We start from the raw sequence: 21,879 nt of genomic DNA on the forward strand, positions 1-21,879 counted from the left end.
AACCCTCCGACATAAAATCTCGTCTCTTATTCTTCTTCTTCTTCTCCTCCTGCTCCTTCTTCTTTTCTTCTCTCTTCTTCTTCTTCTTCTTCTTCTTCTTTATCATCATCGTCGCCATCATCATTATCGTCATCGCTTTCATCATCGTCGCGTTCATCCTCGTTGTCGTCCAGTCCTCCTATTTCTTGTTCCCAGTTGTTCCTTTCCTTTCTTCCCGCCTTTCTTTTCTCCTTGTTTGCCGTTCACGTGTAAGCCGCCGTTGTCGTAGTTTCCGTCTCTGTCTCGCGACGAGCAACGTTGCTTTTCCTTTACGCACGATCATCCGGATATACCTACGCTCGATCGTTCCTCTTTCTCGACTTTTCTGCTCGCCCTTCGTACTTCGCTCCGTCCGAACCTCTTCCTAGACGTTAAAAACGGTTAAGGTACTACGCTATGAACGAAGATTGCACAGCTTTCTCGAAGCTATTTACAGACGGATTTTTTCCCTCAAACAGGTATTTCGCCTGATAGCTGGTGAAGCTGCTTCAGACTTGAAAATAAAGAATACCGATCGATCGACATACCTATGCACTCTTAATGTGATTTAAGGAATTACGCGATTATTGGCAGATCCGGATATTCTTCTATTCGATATATATATATGTGATTGTTAAGAGGAAAATTTCAATAATTTTCTATCGTTGTTTCAACGATCCCGATAAAAGAAATAAGAAGCGAACAAACAGAGCCATTCCGCTGTCACTATATTCAGGTGCGACAGATCCTTTTTGGGAAATACAATAGCTTGGTTGATCGCGAGCAAGTCAACTTCGCGGTTGAAAGAACGGCGATTAAATCGCCGCCATCTACCGTCACCCGTACTCTTTCCAGTGCCTCGTTAAATCGACACGACTGTCCCATTCTTCTTGCCGACCCATTACTTTTCACATATTCCTTGAAAAGAAATCACAGTTGGACGGAGCAATTAAAAGACACCGCTCGTCGCGTTCTTTGCTTCTGCTTTATCGAGATTAATCCCTGTGCAATTTTTATCGCGTAAATCAACGCACGTATAACGCGTTGCTAGCTTAGCGTTAAAAAGGCGACAGTACGCCTGAATTCACGATAGCGTTTTATTTCGAAGGGATAGAAAGTTCCGCGTCGATCGATCGACGAAAGGAACGCGCTTACACACGGTCGCAGCGTAGAAATCTTTCCTCGAATTCTCGACGTTAACCAAAAGAACTTGTAGCGAACGATCGAATATCGATCATTGTCCTCTCTAACAGATACGAAACTACGTTTTCTGACGGCGTTGTCGTCGTAATGTCACGACGACCGCAATTATTCGGCGCAACAGATCCCTTGCCTTAAGTGGCAACGGATAATTCATCGCTTTCGATTTGACCGGCGCAATAGTCAAGTTAGATTATCACGACAACGAGCGACAACGTTAACCAGTCCTCCGTTTCGTAATCTCTCGAAGCAAACGACTATGGGAGCACTTACGTGTCCACAGGATGACAATGTGTACGAGAACTTTCAGGCGGCTGAATGGCAAGAATAATTCGACCTTTTTTCGCCTGAGTTCATGGTAATTCGGAAATAAATGAGAGAAGAAATCGTCGTACTTGACGACAGCTGTCGAAAATAACGAGATCGAACGTAAAGAACGAGGAAACAAAATGTATAGGAAAAAGAAGAAATATTAAAAACTGGTGCCTCATGCGCACGAATGTTCTCGGTTTATTTGTTGATACGAAAAACGTGAGTTATTGTGCAAATAATTGCCGCGGCTGTCTACGCTTGTCACGGCTGCTTACGAGGTGTAAGCCGTGCAGACGATTACGGCTTCGCAAACAGGAGAAGAGAAAGAGAAAAACGGTGTGCACCTTTTCACCGAAATTTCAAAGAAACTTTGAATAGAGAGTAGCGTGTATCTCCTGCCGCGAGACAACGTTATAACCACGCTTCGACCATTAACAAATCAAACTCTTTTCCTCGCTTCGTAAATTACATGTTTCGCGTACATTTTGATTTTATGTTTACACTTGTTCCTTCCTCTCCTTTTTTCTTCCCGCGCTTCTCCTTCTCCATTCGTTCTCGGTTATCCCGAATCGATAGAAGGAAGCCGTACGTTTATTTGCCAAAAACGTGGAAATCGCATGATATTCCACGGACGATACGAACGCTTTCGAATGCACGAAACGTTCGTGGAATAAATTTAGGTGGTACTTGAGCGGAAAGCTGATCTACCGGCCACGACCAGTTGCGAAACTTCTTTGAGTACCGTCGCAAAATTTTGCTCGAAGCTCTCTGTATACACCGGTTCGCCGTTTCGAGCTTCGAATAAAATGCAACGTGGAATCAACGAGGCGGATCATCGATGATCAAGAGCAAACTCAATTTCGAGGATATTATCGGCACGAAGACGGTACAGGAGAAATATAATTGCGCGTGCTTTGCGAAACTTTGCCGGGCGATCGAGCGCGTACGATTCCTGGCAAACGTTTGTAGAGAACGTTGAATCGTTAATGCGAGACGAAGGTTTACACGCAGCAAGATCGCGAACGTATTGGTTACGCATCTTTGAAGCAACTCGTCGCATTGTCAATGGATAGCCTCATAGTTTGCGGGCATTTTTATCATCTCGTTGTCCGTATGGAGAGGTAATCGTAGCGGCGAAGTTGCAATTGCCTTAAACGATTGCAACAGATCAAGATAGACCGGCGATAATATACGCGGCTGCTGTCTGGCCTACCTAAGCCTGCCTAATCGTACGTTGAAACGCATAAATCGCATTGGTTTCGCGTAAATAAATGACGGTTCGTTCCACGAGAATAGAGAATAAAACGATATCGGCTGGTTGTTGAAGCGTTACGATATAGTGGACATGGAATATTAGGGAGCAGCAGGTACTCGAGGGAACGTCAAAAAACGGCGCTCGCCTCGATTACAAATCTCACGGCGAAGATGTCCGAAGATAGCGAAAGAATATTCGAGCACCCCAATGGGGCCCATTAGGATCCAAAGGTAGTTGGGCCAGTCCTCTATCTGACTGTCCTTCTTTCTCTCTTATTCTCGATGAATCCATGGTAGAGGAGGCGGGGGATGGTTGGCCGGTCAAGCCACATTCCGTTGGCCAACCGGCTCCTTGGAACCCTTCCTCCCCCTCTTTGGTAGACGGTTCTCTATATACAAGCTCTCGCCTTCTTATGCACCACTACGATATGTGCCCACAAGACCGCCAATATTATTTCGACTAGACAGCGGTCGACTCGACGCAACCTTGTCAGAGAGCAATGCATAGGTATCTGCTTTCACGGAGTGAAACGTTACTGGGAAGAAAACCTCAAAGGTCGAGTTTAACGCGCATACTGCGTGTTTGCTCGCCGCGCTACTCTCCAACTTGTAATTTTCGAAAAACACGAGCAACGCGTCCTCCTTCGCGATTCCTCTCTTTTTCTTCTATCCTTTACGTCAATTCCATTCGATCCGATTCGTTCGTGAACGCCAGTTCATCCTTCTCGTCTCTGTTCTTCTCTATCTATCCTAGATATTCTTTATCGTATATCGTATACGATATTTTTCCCGATACGTAACGTTCGACGAACATCGACAAGTAACATTCGAATATTGACTATATTCGATCACCAACGAAGATCAAGCACTCGAAGTTTCGTTATTCGAATACAACATATTTTACCGGTTGAATGGCTCGTATTTTGATTATTATACTTTGATCGTTTGAATCGTTTAAAACTCCATCGTCGATTAAAAACATCGAATCGAGCATACATGTACATTCGGAATGAACGAAAGACGGATCCCGGAATCATGAAAGTATATTTCGAGCAAACGATGTCACCGTGGCGATCGTGAGGTCGAGGTCCCGAGGAAGGTTCGAGAGATCTCCGGCGAGAGAACTCGCCCACGTAGGGTGCCGTAAAAGTTTGGTTCGAATCTGCCCTCCACCAACCGCCTTCGTCGCTATCATCCTCCAACCGTTTCCCCTCTTCTTCCGTTACTACTCTTAGCTTCTCTTTCGTCTTCTTCGGTTTCTCTCCCTTTTGTCATTCGTCTGCTCTCGCCACCCGCGATCTTTGCCTTTTCTCTCGTTCCTGTTTTCCTTGACTTTTTATCCCGCTTTTATCTCGATCTCTTCCTCTTCACGGTTGCTCTCCAAAATGCCGTCGACTCACGATCTCGTCGAGACGCACCGCGTCGCATAGCGTCGACCAGGCTCGGCAATATACCTATACGGATAGCTTGGTATGGAAGGTGGTTCGCTGAGATGTTTAAGGGGAAGACTCTCCCAAGAGCGGTGATCTTCTGCCGAGCGCAAGAGCGAGATGAGTCGAAGAGATGAGGAAGGGGGCTCGCGCGCAGAGGGTGTCGACGGTGGACCCAGGAGGCAAGGGGGCCTCCTCGGACCTCGAGGGCCTGTGGACGAGCCAGCAAGAAGAACGGTAGGGATGCGAGCGGGGAAGAGAGAAGGATGAGAAGTGACCGGATGGCCTTGGTCCCAAGACTTGGTTAGTTACCGCGCGGCCGACTATAACTGGTCGAGAACTTCGTAACACACAGGGCGGTATCTCCGACTTCGACCGCTTTTTAAGACCACGGGCCACGGTACCGCGCAATGCCACATCACAGATACGAACTAGCCCCTAAAACACCAACGACTATACCGGACGACCTGATCATTTTTAATCGTACGATCGTTTGTAACGTTTTTTCATTCTCTGGATGACTTTCTTCGATCGCGCTTTACACTGACACGCGAAAATCATAGGTTTTTACCCTTTCTTTTTTTCCTCCTATTTCTTGGCAACGTTCCAACTATATTTTTGAAACATCCGGCTTTTGCTTTTTTTCTTCTCAGCTGGTTTCCTTCCATTTGTTCTTTGTTATACGTGAAATTGATTTATACATCTTTGTAAAGGATACGGAACGTTATTGGAGACTTGACTTACAGAGTTACAGGAGGTTCCTGTCTGGAGTGAAAATGAATGGCCTGGTTATTTAGCCAGCATTGCTCGTTATTGCTCAACAGGGGCAACTTATGGGGCCGTATAAGAAAGTATATCTGTGACTGGCAAGAAACTATATGGTAGCGCTTCACTAAGCGCGTACAGATTCACGGAGTTAATAATTATACTTGGTGAGTTTGCAAAACTTATTGCCCATGTTACTCGTAGCGCATAAAGTATCAAAAATGTACCATCTATGTTTTTCAAACGCGCTAAACATCTCGATATCTGAAATTCGCAGACAAAGTAATTTTGTAATATATGTAGCAAAAATGAAAAGAATAAATAAACGTATGCGTTTTATTGACTGGCAGTAAATTTTATTAATTTTCGACAGCGATAAGAATTAAATTCTTATATGGAAAGTTGCCATGAAATCTGAGGCTCTTGTTACGACATGTTCGAACTCTAGATAGGATAAAACACCGTCACCGTCGATGTCGCTTTCTTCCAAAACTTTTCGACACACCGTGGCCACTTCGTCGGTATTCAAACCATCTTGAACCAACTGTCGACAGGTTCGTTCTAAATCATTCAATCCCAATACCCCATCTTCGTCAAAATCTGTTCGCAAAAAATTATAAAATGTTACCACGATTCGTATAAATTTCTGTTCGAATGTCGCGAAAACGATAGAGAATATTATGTTCGAATCGTTTGGATCACAACGTAGTATATAATTAATCGTGTATGCTAGAAAATCGATAGTACTTTCGTGCAAATGATTCTCTTGTGCAATGATGCGAATGTCGTGTCTAGACAACGTATATACTTCTGATTCAATAGCATAGTTATAGGTACATCAGACTCGACCTCGAATATTTCTCACGATCCGTCCAACTGTCTGATTCACATGGTGATTCGTACCGTAAATCTTAAAAGCGTAGAACACCTTCAAGTCTCTGGGTGCGTGTTCCGAAAAAACTGACATCATCTCAAGGAACTCCTCGAAGCAGATTCCTTCGTTTGAAACATCGGACGTTGACAATCCCGAATTCTGGCATTTTGCGAACACCTCTGAAATTCGTTGTCTAAACGGATTTTCCTGAAACATGATCAACTGTAACTGTTCGTCACGCACCGTGACGAGAACTTCGCGTTCACGTGTGAAAAGAGTTTTAACATTGAACGAGGCCAGAAAGATTAATCTAAGAACCTTTAATTCAGGTATGCGTGTCAAGCAAGATAGTGGTATACGAAGTGTCGATGCCTGTTGAGGCGTCATGGATCGTGGAACTGCCCCAGGGTCTCCCATGTCCCGAAACCGTTTATATATTCTAAAAAGGTATCGATGTACAAAAGAAGGATCGATAATTGTGTATACAGATCGTGCATGCAGTACCTTAGGATTTCTTTTCGGGTAAAGAACGTGCAATCTTGATAATCTTCCAATTGTTCCTCGGTGAATGTAGCTACTTTGTTTCCCATTTTATTTAATAGTAACAATGCTCGACACAAATACAACTGTTAATCTATCGGTTATACCGGTGTTTCATTTACCAGTTAGAGCTTACAACTGAGTTTTCGCACTTCCAATGTTCAATACGAAATCTAATAATCAGGGTGTGTCTTGCCGCTCCCACTTTTAGGGACGTTTCACTCAGTAATTTACGGGAAAAAGGTCGAATTTTCCATATGTTTACTTTTCTCGTAAGTCCTGCTAATTTTTTCTCTCGGGAGAGAATTTTAATCGAATAGTCAACATTGCGTAATGGAAATAGTAGGGAGTTAAAATGACAAATCTTTTATAAATGAAAAATTGTATTGTGATAGAGGAATATGAAGTTAACCGTCGATAAAATTGATACTATTTACATGTAATGATCTTCGTAATTTTCTTTGCAATCGAGCAAGTGATTGAGGCATTCGTTAAACTCGTCCTCTTCCAATCCAGAATCTGTGAATGCATGAAATTTCTTTATGCTTTTTATTTTGCTCAGTTGATCATGTAAAGATTCATACATCGAACTAAGGCTGTTTCCGCTATGTAAACCAGCCATAACAGGAACGGACTGAACATCTAAAAATAAAAATTTATAAATACTTGATACAAGTTGTACATTTATAGCGATTCTAAAAAATAGAGAATAGAACGATTTAAATGACTGTAATTCAGAAACACACCTGTTCCTACAGGCCACCCAATAACGTCCCCGGTTTCAGTAATATTGTTATTGAAAATTTTTGGATATGGAGGTTTTATGTTCAGTGGTGATGAAATGTTTGATAAATAAGTTGCTGATGCATGACAAGTGCATGCTAAATAAAGCATCATCATTTCGTGTACAGTAGAGCATCTATACGCTGGTTTTGACATTTGTTTCATTGCGTCAGAAATAGGTCGTTTTAATCTTTCTTCGGAAATTCCACGTAATACTATGCTTTGCATATTTTTATCCATTGGTATATCACAATTTGGTGTCAAACTTGTCCATAATGGTCCTTCAAATTCGTCCAGGACGTCAATCAAATCTGCTTTAGCAGTCATCGGGAACGGTAAAGTTAGGCTTGTTGCGACTGCCTTTCGACCCAGTTTATTGAGATCCGCACATAAATCGGATAAAACTACATTTGGATATTCTCTTCGCCTGTATCTAATAGTTAATGTGTCCAATGCAGTAGCTAAAATTGCACTGCTATGATACTTTACTTCAGAATTGTACGTCAAATGATTAAATATACGCGGTTCTCCAATTTGTGGCCAAGCTGTTTCTCCACAACATAGTGGACTAAATAATGATGCATATTCTCCTACATGTTGCCAGCATAAAGCTGTATTGAGTATTTTAATCACGTTGGATGTAGAAGGTTCAGTCTTCTTACTGTCTATACATGGAAATGACACAATACTTTTTCCATATTCATCTCTTAGGTGTTGTATACATGATGCCCCGATTCCAGCAAAACAATCCATAGAATCTAGAATTATCTATATTTCAAAATATTATCAATATTGCAGAATAATATAAAAACTATGTATATAGATATAAATGACCACATGCCTGAAATCCTTGCATTAAATCGCACTCTTCAACATAAGCTCTTATTCTTTCAGAAAAGTCGTCTGAGAATTGTTCTGTATTCCATAAATTTTTTCCATAAGTAAAGATACTAAATGGATACATTGCTCCATCGTGTTTGTGATGCTTAATGACATTCAATGTCCTGGGATGAAATCTAGGTAATAGATAATCTACCCACGAGCTGATGTTATTTTCCAAATTGGGGGGTGACGATGTTGAATTTGATGCTTCAGAAGATTCATCTAAGCTTTTAATAAATGGAGTTTTATCAACTGCTTCTTTCTTCAAGACCTGTACCTTTTTATCATCCCATAAACATTGTTGGGCTTCTTCCGACTGAGTAACATCATATAAAGTCCCTTGTTTTTTCAGGTATCCAAATGCTTCTTCCAAATCTATAAGTAACAATCTAGGAGTGTAAGTAACTTGTTTCTAAAAAAGAAAAAGATATTCAATTGCCCTTAATAACAAATTGTACATTTTTATAGCTTCATTTTAAAAACATATTACTACACATTTATACCTTTAAGTTTTGACCTTCTCTGTATAAAACATCATGATTTATTTCAGATGGATTATCAGGATCATAAGAGAAATTAGATTCCTAAAAGTATTTAAACAAAAATTAAACAATTCTAATATTCTATGACTGGTGTATTTCCTCTAAATACCTGTATATTCCACCAATGACTACCGATAAAATTGGAATAATGACCTAATTGAATAGTTAATATTTCTCGAGATGTCATCTTGTATTATGTACGTAATGTAAATTTTCATACGATGCGATGGTTACCCGCAAATAAGGTTACCATCAAATACTACACGTGCGTTATACTAGACATTTATTGTTTCTTATATTTGGGCAGACATACTACTGACAAAACATTAGAAAAGAATCCTCAAATAACAAAATACATACATATTGCATACAATTACGTATTGGCCGAAACTATTATATATATCATATAGCAACGCGTGACGACGAATGACAAGTAGAACAGAGCAGAGCGTAGTACTGGACTGTCTCTCTGTATAGGATATGTACATTTTATGTATTCTGTACCTGCATTTGTATATACGCAGTATAGTGATGAGTAATGAGTATATATAATATACAATAACAATAATATAAACAACAGTAAATTTTAGTGAATAAGAAATTTATTTTTACAATGTCATTTAAAATACGTAATTTTAGCAGACCTGTACATGAAATGTTCAGTTTAGAAATAGTAGGTAATTATAGTATCAATGATGAGAGAAAATATTCTAATGATATTACACAATTAAAATATTATAAAAAACTACTAAATTGCAGAAATGTCAAGTTTGATCTTGATTTAAGTAATAATATAATATATGTATTAGAAGAAGATATGAAACTCAATTTTATGTTGTAATGGATATTAGGCAATTTTGACATTCTGAAAATACAAGATTCAAAGAATTTAATACAACGGTCAATTTCAAATTTTTTAATGTTGTAAAAAATCGATTTGATTATTCTGTCAACATTTTTTACGTTATATACATGATTCTTAGGTTAGAGCCTGATCTTGTTTGCTTAAAAGGAATATTAAGAGCTTTGTTATGTACACCACATGAAAGATATTATGGTTGGATTGTGTGCTTTAAAATTGGAAGGCACAATATATTTATGCAAGTTTGACACAGAAATAAAAAGAAAGTGAATTGACAGAAAGTGATTTTCTTAAACATTGAGAGAATTGGTGTTACAAATTTGAGCAATATATGATAGCACATAAAATAAATTATAAAATAAATTATAAATAGATAAACAAATCATTGCACATTTTATCTTTAATAACATAAAAAATTATTTAATATAAACTTTATTTAATATTAAGTTATACCATTCACAGATTCTGACATTTCAAAATGTGTGAACCAAAATGAAGAATTTTGTTGTATATTTAAGTCAAAATTTATTTACAATATTTTGCTTTATGTAGCTGAAGTAGATGGAATCTGTTCTCAAGTAGATAGTAGGGAAGGAACTTGATTTAATAGAATTAAAAGCCATTTATCATAAGGCACTTTCTAATGGGCTACCAAATAGCAGCTTTAAAATGTTGAATTAGCGAGCTCAGTGTTATCCTGTAGGTATTAAAAATATCATATATCCTTGTGTTAAAGATAGGTGGTAAAAATAAGGAAGGTACTGTTACAAAAATAGAAGAAGTGAAGAGAAGTACATTAGAACGTCGTATCATGGTAATCAGGACAATTTTAATAATTTAACAACATGATGTTATTTTAGGTCTCCATTCGTTGCTTTTTATAAGGTCAACAAAAAGGGGTAGAAGCCTTTGTATTGGATTTTTAGAAAAAATAAAAGAAATTGTTTGCGAGGAGCAAGATAAGTGTTTATATAAATTTACATATGATCCAAAACAAGATACAATTGCTGTTTTTGAACAGAATCCTAATAAATCAAAATATACATTTTTACATTCATGCTACGTTGAGAACATAAATTCGTCCGTATTCCAAAGAAAAAAATTAAACAATTACTAAAATTATTTAAATGACATTAACGCACAGTTTTTGTTACTATTATTATTTTCTTTAATATCCTTATTATATGCATTTAAGAATTTTGACCTAAAATTTGTTTTATGACTGACATTTCTTGATGAGACATGGGTTGTAACATTAAACCTGGAACAGGTGGATTAAGTTCTAAATCTCTCAATTCATTCACTTTAATTTTTAAATTGCTTCTTAGCTTATTAATTTCAATGTTACATTCTCTTTGATCTGTAATGTAATAAATGTTATTAATGTATTAATAAAAATATAATTATTATTTATTTTATAAAAACATTAAAATATATAAAAGAATGACATAGAAGTACCTTTGACAAGTAATTCCTCTGCAGTTTTGGATGGCATCTTGAGCAATAATGGTCCAATAGTTATCCAAAGTTTCTCACAATTCTGTTTCTGCAGTGCCCTCATTCCAACTCTATCATTGTTTCTTCTTTTATCCAAGGCAATTATTTCTTGCCGATCGGTAAGGATCTCATTAGCTTTTTCTTCTACTTTTTGTATATGTTTTAAAGCCTTCTGTTGATCAAATTTCATCTATAACAAGAATTATAATTAGTTAATCAAATAACATTTCACATTCAAAAATACTTTTGCAAAAATAAACATCATCATTAAGACTAAATTATAACACAGAAAATTCACATACGCATTTAAGATATATAAAAAACACAAATTACATTGTATTCAGTCTTAGAAGTATTATCAAATATTAATGTTTTATGAAATTCTTGTATATTACTTTATGACAAAGCAATGCGCAGCATTCTTTCTTTTCTAACTTCCCTATTGAGTAATTTTTCCCTGTCTTTCTTGTTTAAGCACTTTGATTTAGATGTTTTAAAATCATTAACTGCTGTAGTATCTCCAGGTTTAAAATGAGTCACTCTGTATTCTTTCTCATTGGTCTGTCCTATTCCTTTTCTATCAGATTTTAGGCAGGTTTTAATGGGATATTTCATTCCTTTTCCTGTAGGACCAAGACCACCTTGTTCATCCCATCCATAATTTAAAAGCATTTGGTAACCTTTATTTTGTTTTGATATTCCATACATTATATTTGTTAATTTTGGTTTACTATTGAAAATATGAAGCGTGGATGTCTCATGCTTTTTCCAAGTTGTTTGGTAAAAATTAACTTTACAAATTTTACAGTAAAATCCTGTACCTTCATTGGAACATTCTTTTCTATCATCATTACCTTTATGGATAATATCAGTGCAATTATTCAAATGTCCTACAAGCTCTGACCTTATCTGTAATGGAACATCAATATTTGTTCCAGAAGCGTTTGTAACTGTTTCTGGTAATGTTTTGTTAGGTGTAGGTTCTGACTTTTTCTTCAGCAATGCGACTATATTTAAATAATTTTTTTTTAATGCCAATTGTGCTGCAGTTAGACCAGATCTTTCTCTAGCTTTTCTATTGGCACCAAGATTTAATAAAAATTCTATAACATCTAAGTGACCACAATATGCAGCTGACATGAGAGGAGTCCAACCAAAATCATCGGTCAAATTAACATTTTCCCATGTCACATACTTTGAAAGAAATTTCAGATCTTTTTGTTCTACTGCTTTCAATATAGCATTAATTGTCACTTTTTCTGTAGTAATTTGATTGTACTTTGTCCTTTCATTTGATGAAAACTGTTTTGTTGTTATAACTTGATTGTTGAATATTTTTGATTTGTAATGTTTTTGTTCTGGATGTGAAGTCACATCGCTTTTTTCATTTGTAATTTCTTCATATGCCTTTCTTGCTTCATCATTTTGAAAACCTAAGCAGTGATCTTCCTTTTCTGTAGATACTGTTGGTTCGCAAGATTCTCGAACGAATGTTTTCCATGTAACATCGATGTTATGAGAGAAGAAGTTACTTTGTTTTAACATTTTACATTTACATTTAGCTTTTATATTTATGTATCAACACTAAAATTTTATGTACGTATTTAATGATTAAATAATAATGGAAGATATTACGAAATAGCTTACTGTTGCAAATTTTTTCAATCAAACACAATTACCTTTATAACCACTGTAGTTTTATCCTCAATTCCACTGTTTTAACGCTGTATGTAACAGTCACACAAGCAGGTCTCGACGTCTCGACACTCGCTAGGGAAAACTGTCCAAAAATTGAGTCGTAAAAATTCAGCATGGAAGATAACAGAGTGGTTGTTATGCGAGACAGACAGAGATAAGTAGAATGTTTCCGTCTCTGTTTAAACATTCATAACATGTGACGCATGCGCAGAACGAGACCTTTTTTGTTTTCCATGTTGATTTTTCACGACTCAGTTTTCGGATGGTTTCTTCTATGCTTTTAGTATTTGAGTGTTAAGGCTTGTTTATATGACCGTAGTATGTAGTATAGTCATGGACATAATTGTCCATGAGTATAGTACTTTTCACATATGCATTTAAGATATATAGGTATGTTGATTAACTATGTAATATAGAATTTACTAATCGTTTCAGATATCCTAAATATTTAAATTATTAATATATGATAAGTATTTAATCTTTTTAAGTTTTGTCAATGATATTATTAATTATTATTAGAAAATTTTTCAATATATAAAGGTTTATGAAAATAATTCAAGTAATTCAATGCTGCCATGTGCACTAGAAATACTTTTAAAGTTGTCTTCCACCGGCACTGTATGCTTTATCTATGCTTTGTCTATGTTCAATGTTATATGATCGTACTAAGATCGTCGTAGTCACATGGTCACGTAGTGGCATGAGTGAAAGGTATCGCATAATCGTATGAGCGCTTTTACAGGTATATAGACAATTAATTTTTAATGTAAGAATATTTTGTAATAATTAAAAGAGAATGGCTTTGCAAAATGTTACGAAGATAGCGATTGGATGGTAGGTATGTTGATATAAAATATAGCAATCGCCGTTTAGTCGTAATAGTCTTCTTTAGTGGTTAACTTTTCACTTAAAGACTCGTAAAAGATAAATATTTTTATTTGAAACTTAGTAAGATTAATATTTCTTAAAACTTATTATTATCATTATTACTATAATATATTTCATATCCATTATTGAATAGTTCTTCTTTTTGCAGGATTATATCTTCCGTTATAGGAATATATGCGTTTACGTATGCGAGAAGAAGTATAGAGGAAAAAAGATATCGTATTATGAAAACAAAGCAAATTCGACAAAATTCTGATACTGCTAACTGAGTTATTTATCCGTTTTAAATATTATTAGCGGTAGTTATCTAAAAAATGGCTGGATTACCTCAGTTTAACGAAGAACAATTGAAACTAGTGCAAGATATAGAAATAGAAATGATGACTGATATGTTTCATCGCATGACGGCAGCATGTCATAGGAAATGTATTCCACCAAAGTATGTCAGTTCAGAACTAAGCAAAGGTGAATCAGTGTGTCTTGATCGTTGTATTGCTAAATATTTGGATGTACAAGAACGTATTGGTAAAAAGCTTCAACAAATTTCCATGCAAGAAAGCAAATTTGTAGAACAACCAAAATTAAGTTAAATAAAGTGAAATAAAATATTAATTTGTTAAGATAAATATCAGTAGAAATCTCATTTTTATGCATTTAGCGGCTTTCTCCTGAGGAGATATATAATCTTTTTGGTGGATGTAATTTAATGAAAAATGAAGTTCTTTTTGTATGTTCTGTAAAATACTAAAATAAAGTGTAGTAACAAATTTATTCTGTATTCAATTGTACAGTTTGAATAATGTAAATATAATTAGCAAATCATTTAATATTTCGATATGACTAAATAAAAATTCAATTTGTTGCTGCCTTGTACAACAAAAACGAGTTTTTCTTTGTAACATATGATTTGTAAGTAGAAAATTGTTTATTTCATCGTAATACATAATTAAGTAGAAAAACTAACAATACAATCAAAAACTCAGTCGATATATAAACACAATGATATTTTTGGTAGCACAAAAAATTATGTACAAATTTAAGTATCATATTAATATTGAAAATTACGTTATACCGTAATATTCATATTCTCTCCTTTAGCGCAATTTTTGTTTAAGGAGAATGAAAATTGTTCTTCTTCCTTTCGTTGTTCAAATTATTATCACATCATGTGTGAAACAGTTCAAATTTCAATTTAAGGAATTATTTATTGTTAACCAGCAGTTTTCTCCTTTACCGGATGAATCGTCGCTAATGATAGTGTATGTTGTCCTCCACCAGCAACTCGTATCACTGTTTTCCCCTCCAATTGCTTTCCTTTGACTAGTGTAGGTATCTCAACATCTTCTTCTTCTCCTGTACCTAACTGGCCACTTGAACCCATACCCCATGAATATAAATCTCCTGTATACAGACGTATGATAATACCATATGTTTCACAAGATGATAATAATAACAACATATATAATAACAATAAATAATGACAACAAAATAAACTATGACGGTACCAAAAGAAAAACTCTACCTAATTCAGTAACAGCAAACGATTGGGCACTGCCTGCTGCAATGTCAATACATTTAAAGGAACTTAAGCTAGGAACTAGTGTTAATTCTTTTGCATCCAAACAATTAGATCCGAGTCCAAGGCGGCCATATTCTTTACGGCCCATAACAAATACTTGACCAGAATCATCTAGAGCAATTGTATGATGTTGTCCACTACTAATATGCCTCCAGGTCTTTCCACTAAAGGTTTTTGAAATTTGTGGATGAAAATGAGTAACAGGATCTTTCAAGCCTAAAATTTTTATGTAATATTTAATTAAATCATATTATAATGATTTTTAAATCAGTGTTATTTGTTAATATTTTGTTTGAACTTACCAATTTGATAGTAATTATTTAGTCCAAATACATATATATCTCCCTTCTGATATTCTTTAGCAAATGTACAATATGTTCCGGCCCATATATCATCAAATTCTAATTTCTTAGTAACTTTAAATTCAACTAATCCAGGAGTTAATAAAGGTCCCATACCATGACGGGTATTTCTACTAGCTGCCCTAGCAGCTACTCGTCCTAATTGACCTTGTTCTCCGCATCCACACGTGTATATATGCCCATTTTTATCAAGTAATACTAAATGATCAGCACCAGATGCTATTTTAACTATTTTTACATTAGGCAGCATTTCTATTGGGAACCGTTCATTTCCATTTAGAGTTAGACCCATGGTACCATGAGAATCCTGAAGAGAATATCGTAATTTCTTGTCATTTATTTCTTAAAATCGATAGTGGATTAGCAGTTAAAGCAAAAGAAAATTATACCCTAAAGGAACCCCATGCAAATACTCGTCCATCTTCTAATAAAGCAGCACTATGGGAATCCCCAGCCGTCACCTGAATGGCTTTGCCGGGTAGATCAACAGAGTCTGGTTCAGTTTCAGAACCATCTCTAGACGTATCTCTTCCCAATGCTCCTTCGTCATTGCAACCAAACGTTAATACTCCTCCACCTTGTCTTAAGCACACATTGTGCATACCACCAGCTGCTATAGATACTACATCTTGATATCCAGGAACAGTTGCTGGACGTGTTTTTTCAACAACTTCCTCTCCTAAACCAAGTTGTCCAACATCACCTTGTCCAAATACCAATATTACGCCGCCAGTCGCAGATTGTCGTAAATCGGGTTTCACAACTAATTCTGTGAAATGCATGCAAGTGTTTAGCTATTTTACAGTATTTAATTTAGTGACGTATACAATTATATTTGTGCCGATCTACATTTGTCTCAGGACACGAAATATTCGCGGCACTATACAGAAAGATTATTAAGACGATTTCACGAAACTTTTTTTTGAAGTATTTTTTTTGAAGTATTAATATACTCCCAGCTGCCAACTAAAACGGAGCAATAATTATCGATCGTGGAACACATTGCTTAAACACATGTGCCTCGTGGTTTTGCACTTTCAATAAGATTTTTTATGCTAATAAATTTTTCACCGCCAAATATATACTCGTAAAAATATTAGCTAAAATTGGAAAAATAGCAACTTACCTTGTTTTTTCCTTATCTGTTTTGGCTCACGTTGGTTTTTTGCAGGAGCCGAAGCTGGTCGTTTTGTTGCTTTCCTTGGCGGCACTAAAAGTATATCGAGGTTATGTTTACAAATATATATATAAAACCTAATTTATGACAGTCATGTATGGAGAAACAACCGATTTTAATATCGCGACTCATATACGTACTAATTTTGCACGATAATTGTTTTAGAAATGGAATATATAGCGCCTTACTGTCGGTTGGCGCCAAAAAGTTACAATGCTGCTGAACTCGTGGCTGTTGCGCAACTCACCAGAGGCGCTAATGTCTGGATTTTTTTAACACACGAAAACTCGTCACGTTTTATATCTTTGGCTGATTTTCAACTATAGATCTCACTTCCGACGTACAAAATGCAATCTTCGTAACGGAAATTCTATCCCTTCCTTCTTCGATGGACGGTTCGTATAAATGGAAATGTTTCGATCCGGTTTACTTTGGTCCGGTAAACTGTTGAAATTGCAACAAGTACCTTTCATTGGTAAGAATCGCTTATGGATAAAAATCGATTATTTAGTAATCATTCGGTCGTTCCTGACATGCTCGTGCATTTACATCATCGGGTTATAGTATAGCTTTGCTTTTCAATTATTCACTTAATTTTTCCTATATATTCGAGGATAATTTTAACGATATGTCTAAGTAATTTGTAATTTGATAAGTATTAAATACGTAAAATAGAGCAACGTTTGGAATATTCTTTCATAAATTTATAACGCTAGGGTATAATTTCCTCTGAGATTCCCGTTTAAAAAGTCGTTTCTCACCTTTATTCTTTGCTTGATTTTGTCCATAATAATAAACGTAGTGTACGCGTACTGTGTTCATATGAACGAAGGAAAGTCTCGGATACTATCGAACACGAAAACGTCAAGTGGAATACAGATTAATTTAAGTGTACGATTTGAATTGAACGATAGCACGAACTAGTGATAGTCGACATAATGCATAGTTAAATTTTGTGCCAAACAATTTCCATTGCTTGTTTTGCCACGGTACTCAATAAATTCGCACGATACGACACGAGGCAATTATCCGGTAAACTCGTTTACAAAGATAGCGAAGTTCCCGCGGATCCTTTGGTTATTCGGCGCGATAAATTCATAATTCTTTTAGCAAGGTGGTGCGCGGTCACGATTCACGCTACACTGCGAATTAGAAGAGAACAGACGGTAAGGGGTCTTGTCGGGGTTGATATCTCGTGGATAACGATATGCACCAAGAGAATCGACGAGAGAGGGAGTCTTGAAAGAGGAAGAGAGGAGAAAAGAGGGGTGGATTTGAACCAGAGGGGGGCTGGCCGGTTATCAGAGGGGTCAGATACGTTGGTGCGCGCCAGTCGAAGCCGAGACTTCGTCCGCGCAACTACTCGTCGAATTTGTCTGTTGAACGGTCTTTTCCATTCAAACGCTTTCGACTCGTCGATTTATTGAGTCCCCGTTGTCGTTTCTTTTTTTATTTCCTTTACGTCCTTAGGATACGGTTTGAGCAATCGTTTACGTATACTCGATCGCGATCGAAAGAATTTCCGACATTCCCGGCTTTGTGTTTACTTTTAATTTACGTTTAAAGGAACGAACAAATTGCGCCAGTTTGCACAGTCGAAGGTTTTACGGCGAGGTAAAAGCAGTTCATGTAGAAAAATCAAGAATCATGACGAAAGTGCGCCAATACAGATTTCTCTCGCTACTCGTGCACATCCTGCTTGGCGGTGAGTTTAAAAAAAACATTCCTTTTCCATTACGATATCCTGCTAAAAGTCGAAATGTTTCTTTTATCTTCTCTTCTTCGCTTCTTTCAAACGAGAGCGAAACTTTCGACGATGAAGCGTCACGCGAACAGCGACAGTTTAAAATTTCTGATTATCGCGCGTGTCGAAATTCGCGCATCTTCGTACGACTTATTCGTAGAATATTTATCGCGGTACTCGGTGCCAAGCATGCGGGTCGTAAGCGATAAATACGCGAATTTGGAAGTTTCCGTCGCTTGCAGCGCAGCGCATCGATCGTCCAATTCGTATGACTTGTTGAGTCGCACCTTAAATCTTACGCGCGAAGTTGCATCTACTCGGCAACAAACTTATTCGACACGATCTATTCGGGGATCGTCTTTAATCGAATCGAATAGACTCGACCATGCACGGGCATCTGCTTGAATTCTCTCAATCGAGTTAAGTGGCTTCCTAAACGCGGTAAGCTGCGCATCGTTTTACCAAGGCTTGCACGTGCTTCTAAGAAGTACGATACTATCGTGGGAGGAAGGTAATAGGAAAGGCGAAGAATGCGGACAGGTTCGGCGTATTTTTGCACTTTCTAAATCTTCCGCTTCTTTCCAGCACCGAGATCGTTCGCTTCCGAGCGATCGGTAGAATCGACGCCGACTATTTTCGAGACCTTTGCATTTGAACTTGAGACGTATCTTCGTTACAGGCCCATCTTCGCTCCTCTCTTCTTCCTTCGATTTCTCGCGATCGTCGTACTGTTCGTTCGACAGGAAGAACCTAAGAAGCAGTTTCGGCGTATTACAGCAGTCGGAAGAAGGCGATTATTAAGTTTTGTTTCGTACGACGTGATTTCAAATTCGACGTGGCAATGGGAAACACGCTTGGTAGAAGGTAAACGAAAAACCAGGAAACGCCATAGTCGCTCGTACAAATATATAGAGAGGCGGGGGCAAGGCGAATGGGCAATCGGTCTGTGAAAGTAGGAACAAAGGTACCGAGCGAACAGGGAAACAAAAAGGGGGGAGGTGGGAAAAAATAAATCCTCAACCCAGTTTTCTCGTTATCAATCATCCTGCCGATATTTTGAAAGTACGACCAACATCGGTGGAAAATCCACAGGATGGACGCTACGGTCCAGATAACGTTCCCGGGAATTCGATAATCGTCCAGAGGAAAGAGGATGAGAAGCTTCGGCCGTTCGGCCTGTCTCGCGAAATTCTATTTCTCCGAGAATGTTTCCGCGTTAACGAAACTTTGAGGATCGGCGAATATTGCGGTCTACCTGGCGTAACAGTCGAATGGAAGTTGGCAAGTTTATTTTATTTGATCGCGGTGCCGTCCGGGTCGACTCGATTTTCCTCACCGCAGAACGACGTTCTACGTTCTCTGATTTTTATCGTCGATTAGCGCCGGTGCCGACCGGTTCCCAGAGAAACCATCGGTCGTTCGTAATGGCAATCGGCTGCAAGTATCTCCTCGTTTGTCGAGATTCGAATCATCTTTCATTCAACGATAAAACGTTACCCGCAGGCAATGGCGAGGGAGAAATGTATATTTCGCGAATCGCGGCGAGTTAAGAGTCGAAGGAAACTAGTAGCAGGTGCGTACGATTCGTGCAGGGCAAGATCGCGGACTCGATTAATATCGAGGACGCGCTTCACGGCTTAGGATCGGATTACTCGCTCGAGAAAAAGAGAGAGAGCCGACTGTTCTTCTAGGAAAGAAAAACAACGTGGAAAGAAAGGAGACCTTTGGAAGTAGGTGGGAGCGGAGGACACAGGGTGGAAGGGTAGGAATAACTGGTAGGAATAGGAGAACTCGCTGAATATGCATGAAACAATCGCATATCTCATGCAATTAGCCGAGGCAATTTTTTCCCTCTTTCGTTTTCTTTCGCTCGCTTCAGCTTTTCTCAACTTGTCCTCCGTCTTTCCCTTGATCCGTTGGTTCGTCTCGTTTTATCCGAAGAAAGCAACCGAAAGCTCGATTCGAATATTCAAATTGCATTTTGAATAGCGTTGATACTCGGTTTCTTCCAGTTTCTTTGCCGCTAAACTTCGCCTTTGCTATATTCTTCCTTCTCTTCTTGCCGTGTTTCTCTTTCCGCTTAAAAAATGTTGATTGCGCGAACTTTCTCGCAGCTAACCCAGTTGATGTTTCGTAGAAGGGCAGACGCGAAAACCCTATGTCGGCGATCGGAGAACGACGGAAAGTATCGCGAAAAGGCTCGGTGTCTTTTAAACATTAACCAGCTTAGAGCGCGCTTTAATGTCTTTCGTCGGTAGAGGAAGCAAAGGAAAAGAGAAAACGGACGCGGCACGAAAACACGTTCCGTTGACTCGGCAAACATTTTGTTCGCGGCCCTCCATCGATACCTCGCTGCCACGGAACCCGAACGCTTTCGCGTTTTTCCCGGGAATCTCGTTCTTTTTGGAGAAAAAAGGCGGCTTTTCCGTTTGGTAAAAGAGCACTCCGTGACTCGCGACTTACTGTGTTCTCAGAAAACATCCATCGCGTGTTCCATCGAGCCAAAGTTATTTTTACGCGCGGTTCTTCCCCTTATCGAACGTTTTCTAATAATTTGTCCGACTTGTCCGGATGCTTTTAACGTCGATAATCTGCCAACCTCTAAGAAAGATATCGTCAAACAACTCGAGGCTCGAGTACGAGATTTGGTGGCTACGTTCTGTCGTTTGGAATTTCCCATACGAGATACGAATTCGAGGAGAACGACAGGTAGAAGGTTCGGCTCGAACAACTTTCCCTGCGATTTTGTTGGAAATTTGCGGCCACGCATGGATGACAAAATAGCCTTTGTGTCAGTACCTTGCTGTTAACGAGTATTAACTCTCGCACGAGGAAATATAGGTCAAAAGTTGGCCGCAGAGTGATGAAACGGGCCGCTGGCCAGCCGGATGGGACCACGAAACGGAGTTAGCAATGATTTTCCACCGGTCCTGGTAGTTTCAAGTCCAGTTCCGAAGTCTGCTTTTGCCGGTTCCGTTTTTTCAATCTATGCAATTTTCCAGATTTTTTCTAAACATTTCTGTCCTGATCTTCTTCGAGTCATCGCGATTCTCAGACGTTTCGCGTCTGTCCTTTCGCGGCCTCGCGGTCGTGAACATTTCGTTCGAAGGTTAGAACGCGAGAATGCTCCGAGCTAGCAGCTCGCGTTGAAATCGAAACGAGTTCTCGTCGATATACGATTTCGCGTGGGAGATCGAACATAGTTTGCTGTTTTTCTCGACGAGAGCAGCGCTTTAAAACAGGATATCCGAAACGCGAACAGGAGGACATTAGGTGCGCGTCCCAGAGGATCCGAAACAGGATTGAATTTTCCGAACGATGACAAGAACCACGATGTTCTTCCGCTTTCGTCGAACCGATTCGATCGACAGAAGATTGTGCACGGTTGTATTTGGGAGTAGCGACGCAACCTTGCGTCACAGCTGGCGCCGAAAGAGTACGTAGGTTGCAAGTTTAATTAAACCAGGTCGGG

The 21,879-nt window shown here is 38.2% G+C and overlaps 6 protein-coding genes across 12 annotated transcripts in view; 2 read left to right on the forward strand and 4 right to left on the reverse strand.

Moving 5' to 3' along the window:
* Positions 1–5,313: 5,313 nt before the first annotated feature.
* On the reverse strand, positions 5,314–6,610 carry LOC126919314 (calcium and integrin-binding family member 3). The gene is made up of 4 exons (XM_050728315.1): positions 6,358–6,610; positions 6,172–6,292; positions 5,883–6,060; positions 5,314–5,579 (listed from the first exon to the last, which is right to left on the reverse strand). Exons 1-4 carry the CDS (start codon positions 6,441–6,443, stop codon positions 5,362–5,364), a joined length of 603 nt encoding a protein of 200 aa, XP_050584272.1. The 5' UTR covers positions 6,444–6,610; the 3' UTR covers positions 5,314–5,361.
* A 148-nt stretch (positions 6,611–6,758) lies between these two features.
* Positions 6,759–9,336, reverse strand: LOC126919306 (protein misato). Its single transcript, XM_050728303.1, has 5 exons — positions 8,710–9,336; positions 8,562–8,642; positions 8,018–8,470; positions 7,140–7,944; positions 6,759–7,035 (listed from the first exon to the last, which is right to left on the reverse strand). The coding sequence occupies exons 1-5, from the start codon at positions 8,785–8,787 to the stop codon at positions 6,827–6,829; spliced, it is 1,626 nt and encodes a 541-aa protein (XP_050584260.1). The 5' UTR covers positions 8,788–9,336; the 3' UTR covers positions 6,759–6,826.
* A 935-nt stretch (positions 9,337–10,271) lies between these two features.
* On the reverse strand, positions 10,272–12,985 carry LOC126919310 (G patch domain and ankyrin repeat-containing protein 1 homolog). 4 transcript variants are annotated; one of them, XM_050728311.1, is made up of 3 exons: positions 11,500–12,632; positions 10,921–11,128; positions 10,272–10,822 (listed from the first exon to the last, which is right to left on the reverse strand). In XM_050728311.1, the coding sequence occupies exons 1-3, from the start codon at positions 12,502–12,504 to the stop codon at positions 10,653–10,655; spliced, it is 1,383 nt and encodes a 460-aa protein (XP_050584268.1). In that variant the 5' UTR covers positions 12,505–12,632; the 3' UTR covers positions 10,272–10,652. The 4 variants fall into 4 exon arrangements, 2 of the variants coding, with proteins under 2 accessions (XP_050584268.1, XP_050584267.1); XR_007711550.1 differs by lacking the exon at positions 10,272–10,822 and adding an exon at positions 12,639–12,985 and having other exon boundaries at positions 10,918–11,149; positions 11,293–12,543; XR_007711551.1 differs by lacking the exon at positions 10,272–10,822 and having other exon boundaries at positions 10,918–11,149; positions 11,262–12,632.
* Positions 12,986–13,252: 267 nt separating this feature from the next.
* LOC126919315 (mitochondrial import inner membrane translocase subunit Tim10) lies at positions 13,253–14,312 on the forward strand. 3 transcript variants are annotated; one of them, XM_050728318.1, is made up of 2 exons: positions 13,253–13,399; positions 13,694–14,312. In XM_050728318.1, the coding sequence occupies exon 2, from the start codon at positions 13,860–13,862 to the stop codon at positions 14,133–14,135; it is 276 nt and encodes a 91-aa protein (XP_050584275.1). In that variant the 5' UTR covers positions 13,253–13,399; positions 13,694–13,859; the 3' UTR covers positions 14,136–14,312. The 3 variants fall into 3 exon arrangements, with proteins under 3 accessions (XP_050584275.1, XP_050584274.1, XP_050584273.1); XM_050728317.1 differs by having other exon boundaries at positions 13,313–13,495; XM_050728316.1 differs by having other exon boundaries at positions 13,313–13,491.
* Positions 14,313–14,451: 139 nt separating this feature from the next.
* On the reverse strand, positions 14,452–16,973 carry LOC126919309 (regulator of chromosome condensation-like). Of its 2 annotated transcripts, none has more exons than XM_050728309.1 (6): positions 16,852–16,973; positions 16,613–16,696; positions 15,876–16,255; positions 15,427–15,793; positions 15,068–15,340; positions 14,452–14,946 (listed from the first exon to the last, which is right to left on the reverse strand). In XM_050728309.1, coding segments are annotated over exons 1-6 (1,296 nt in total). In that variant the 5' UTR covers positions 16,853–16,973; the 3' UTR covers positions 14,452–14,755. The 2 variants fall into 2 exon arrangements, with proteins under 2 accessions (XP_050584266.1, XP_050584265.1); XM_050728308.1 differs by having other exon boundaries at positions 16,804–16,939.
* Positions 16,974–17,991: 1,018 nt separating this feature from the next.
* The window catches only part of LOC126919305 (hemicentin-1-like), a 102,091-nt gene continuing 98,203 nt past the window's right edge, over positions 17,992–21,879 (forward strand). The window contains exon 1 of the mRNA XM_050728302.1: positions 17,992–18,368. Within this exon, the coding sequence (XP_050584259.1) occupies positions 18,311–18,368 (58 nt within the window). The 5' untranslated portion in view covers positions 17,992–18,310. The remainder of the gene's footprint in view (positions 18,369–21,879) is intronic.

The sequence above is a fragment of the Bombus affinis genome, chromosome 8 (assembly GCF_024516045.1).
Source record: "Bombus affinis isolate iyBomAffi1 chromosome 8, iyBomAffi1.2, whole genome shotgun sequence".
NCBI classification, from domain to species: domain Eukaryota; kingdom Metazoa; phylum Arthropoda; class Insecta; order Hymenoptera; family Apidae; genus Bombus; species Bombus affinis.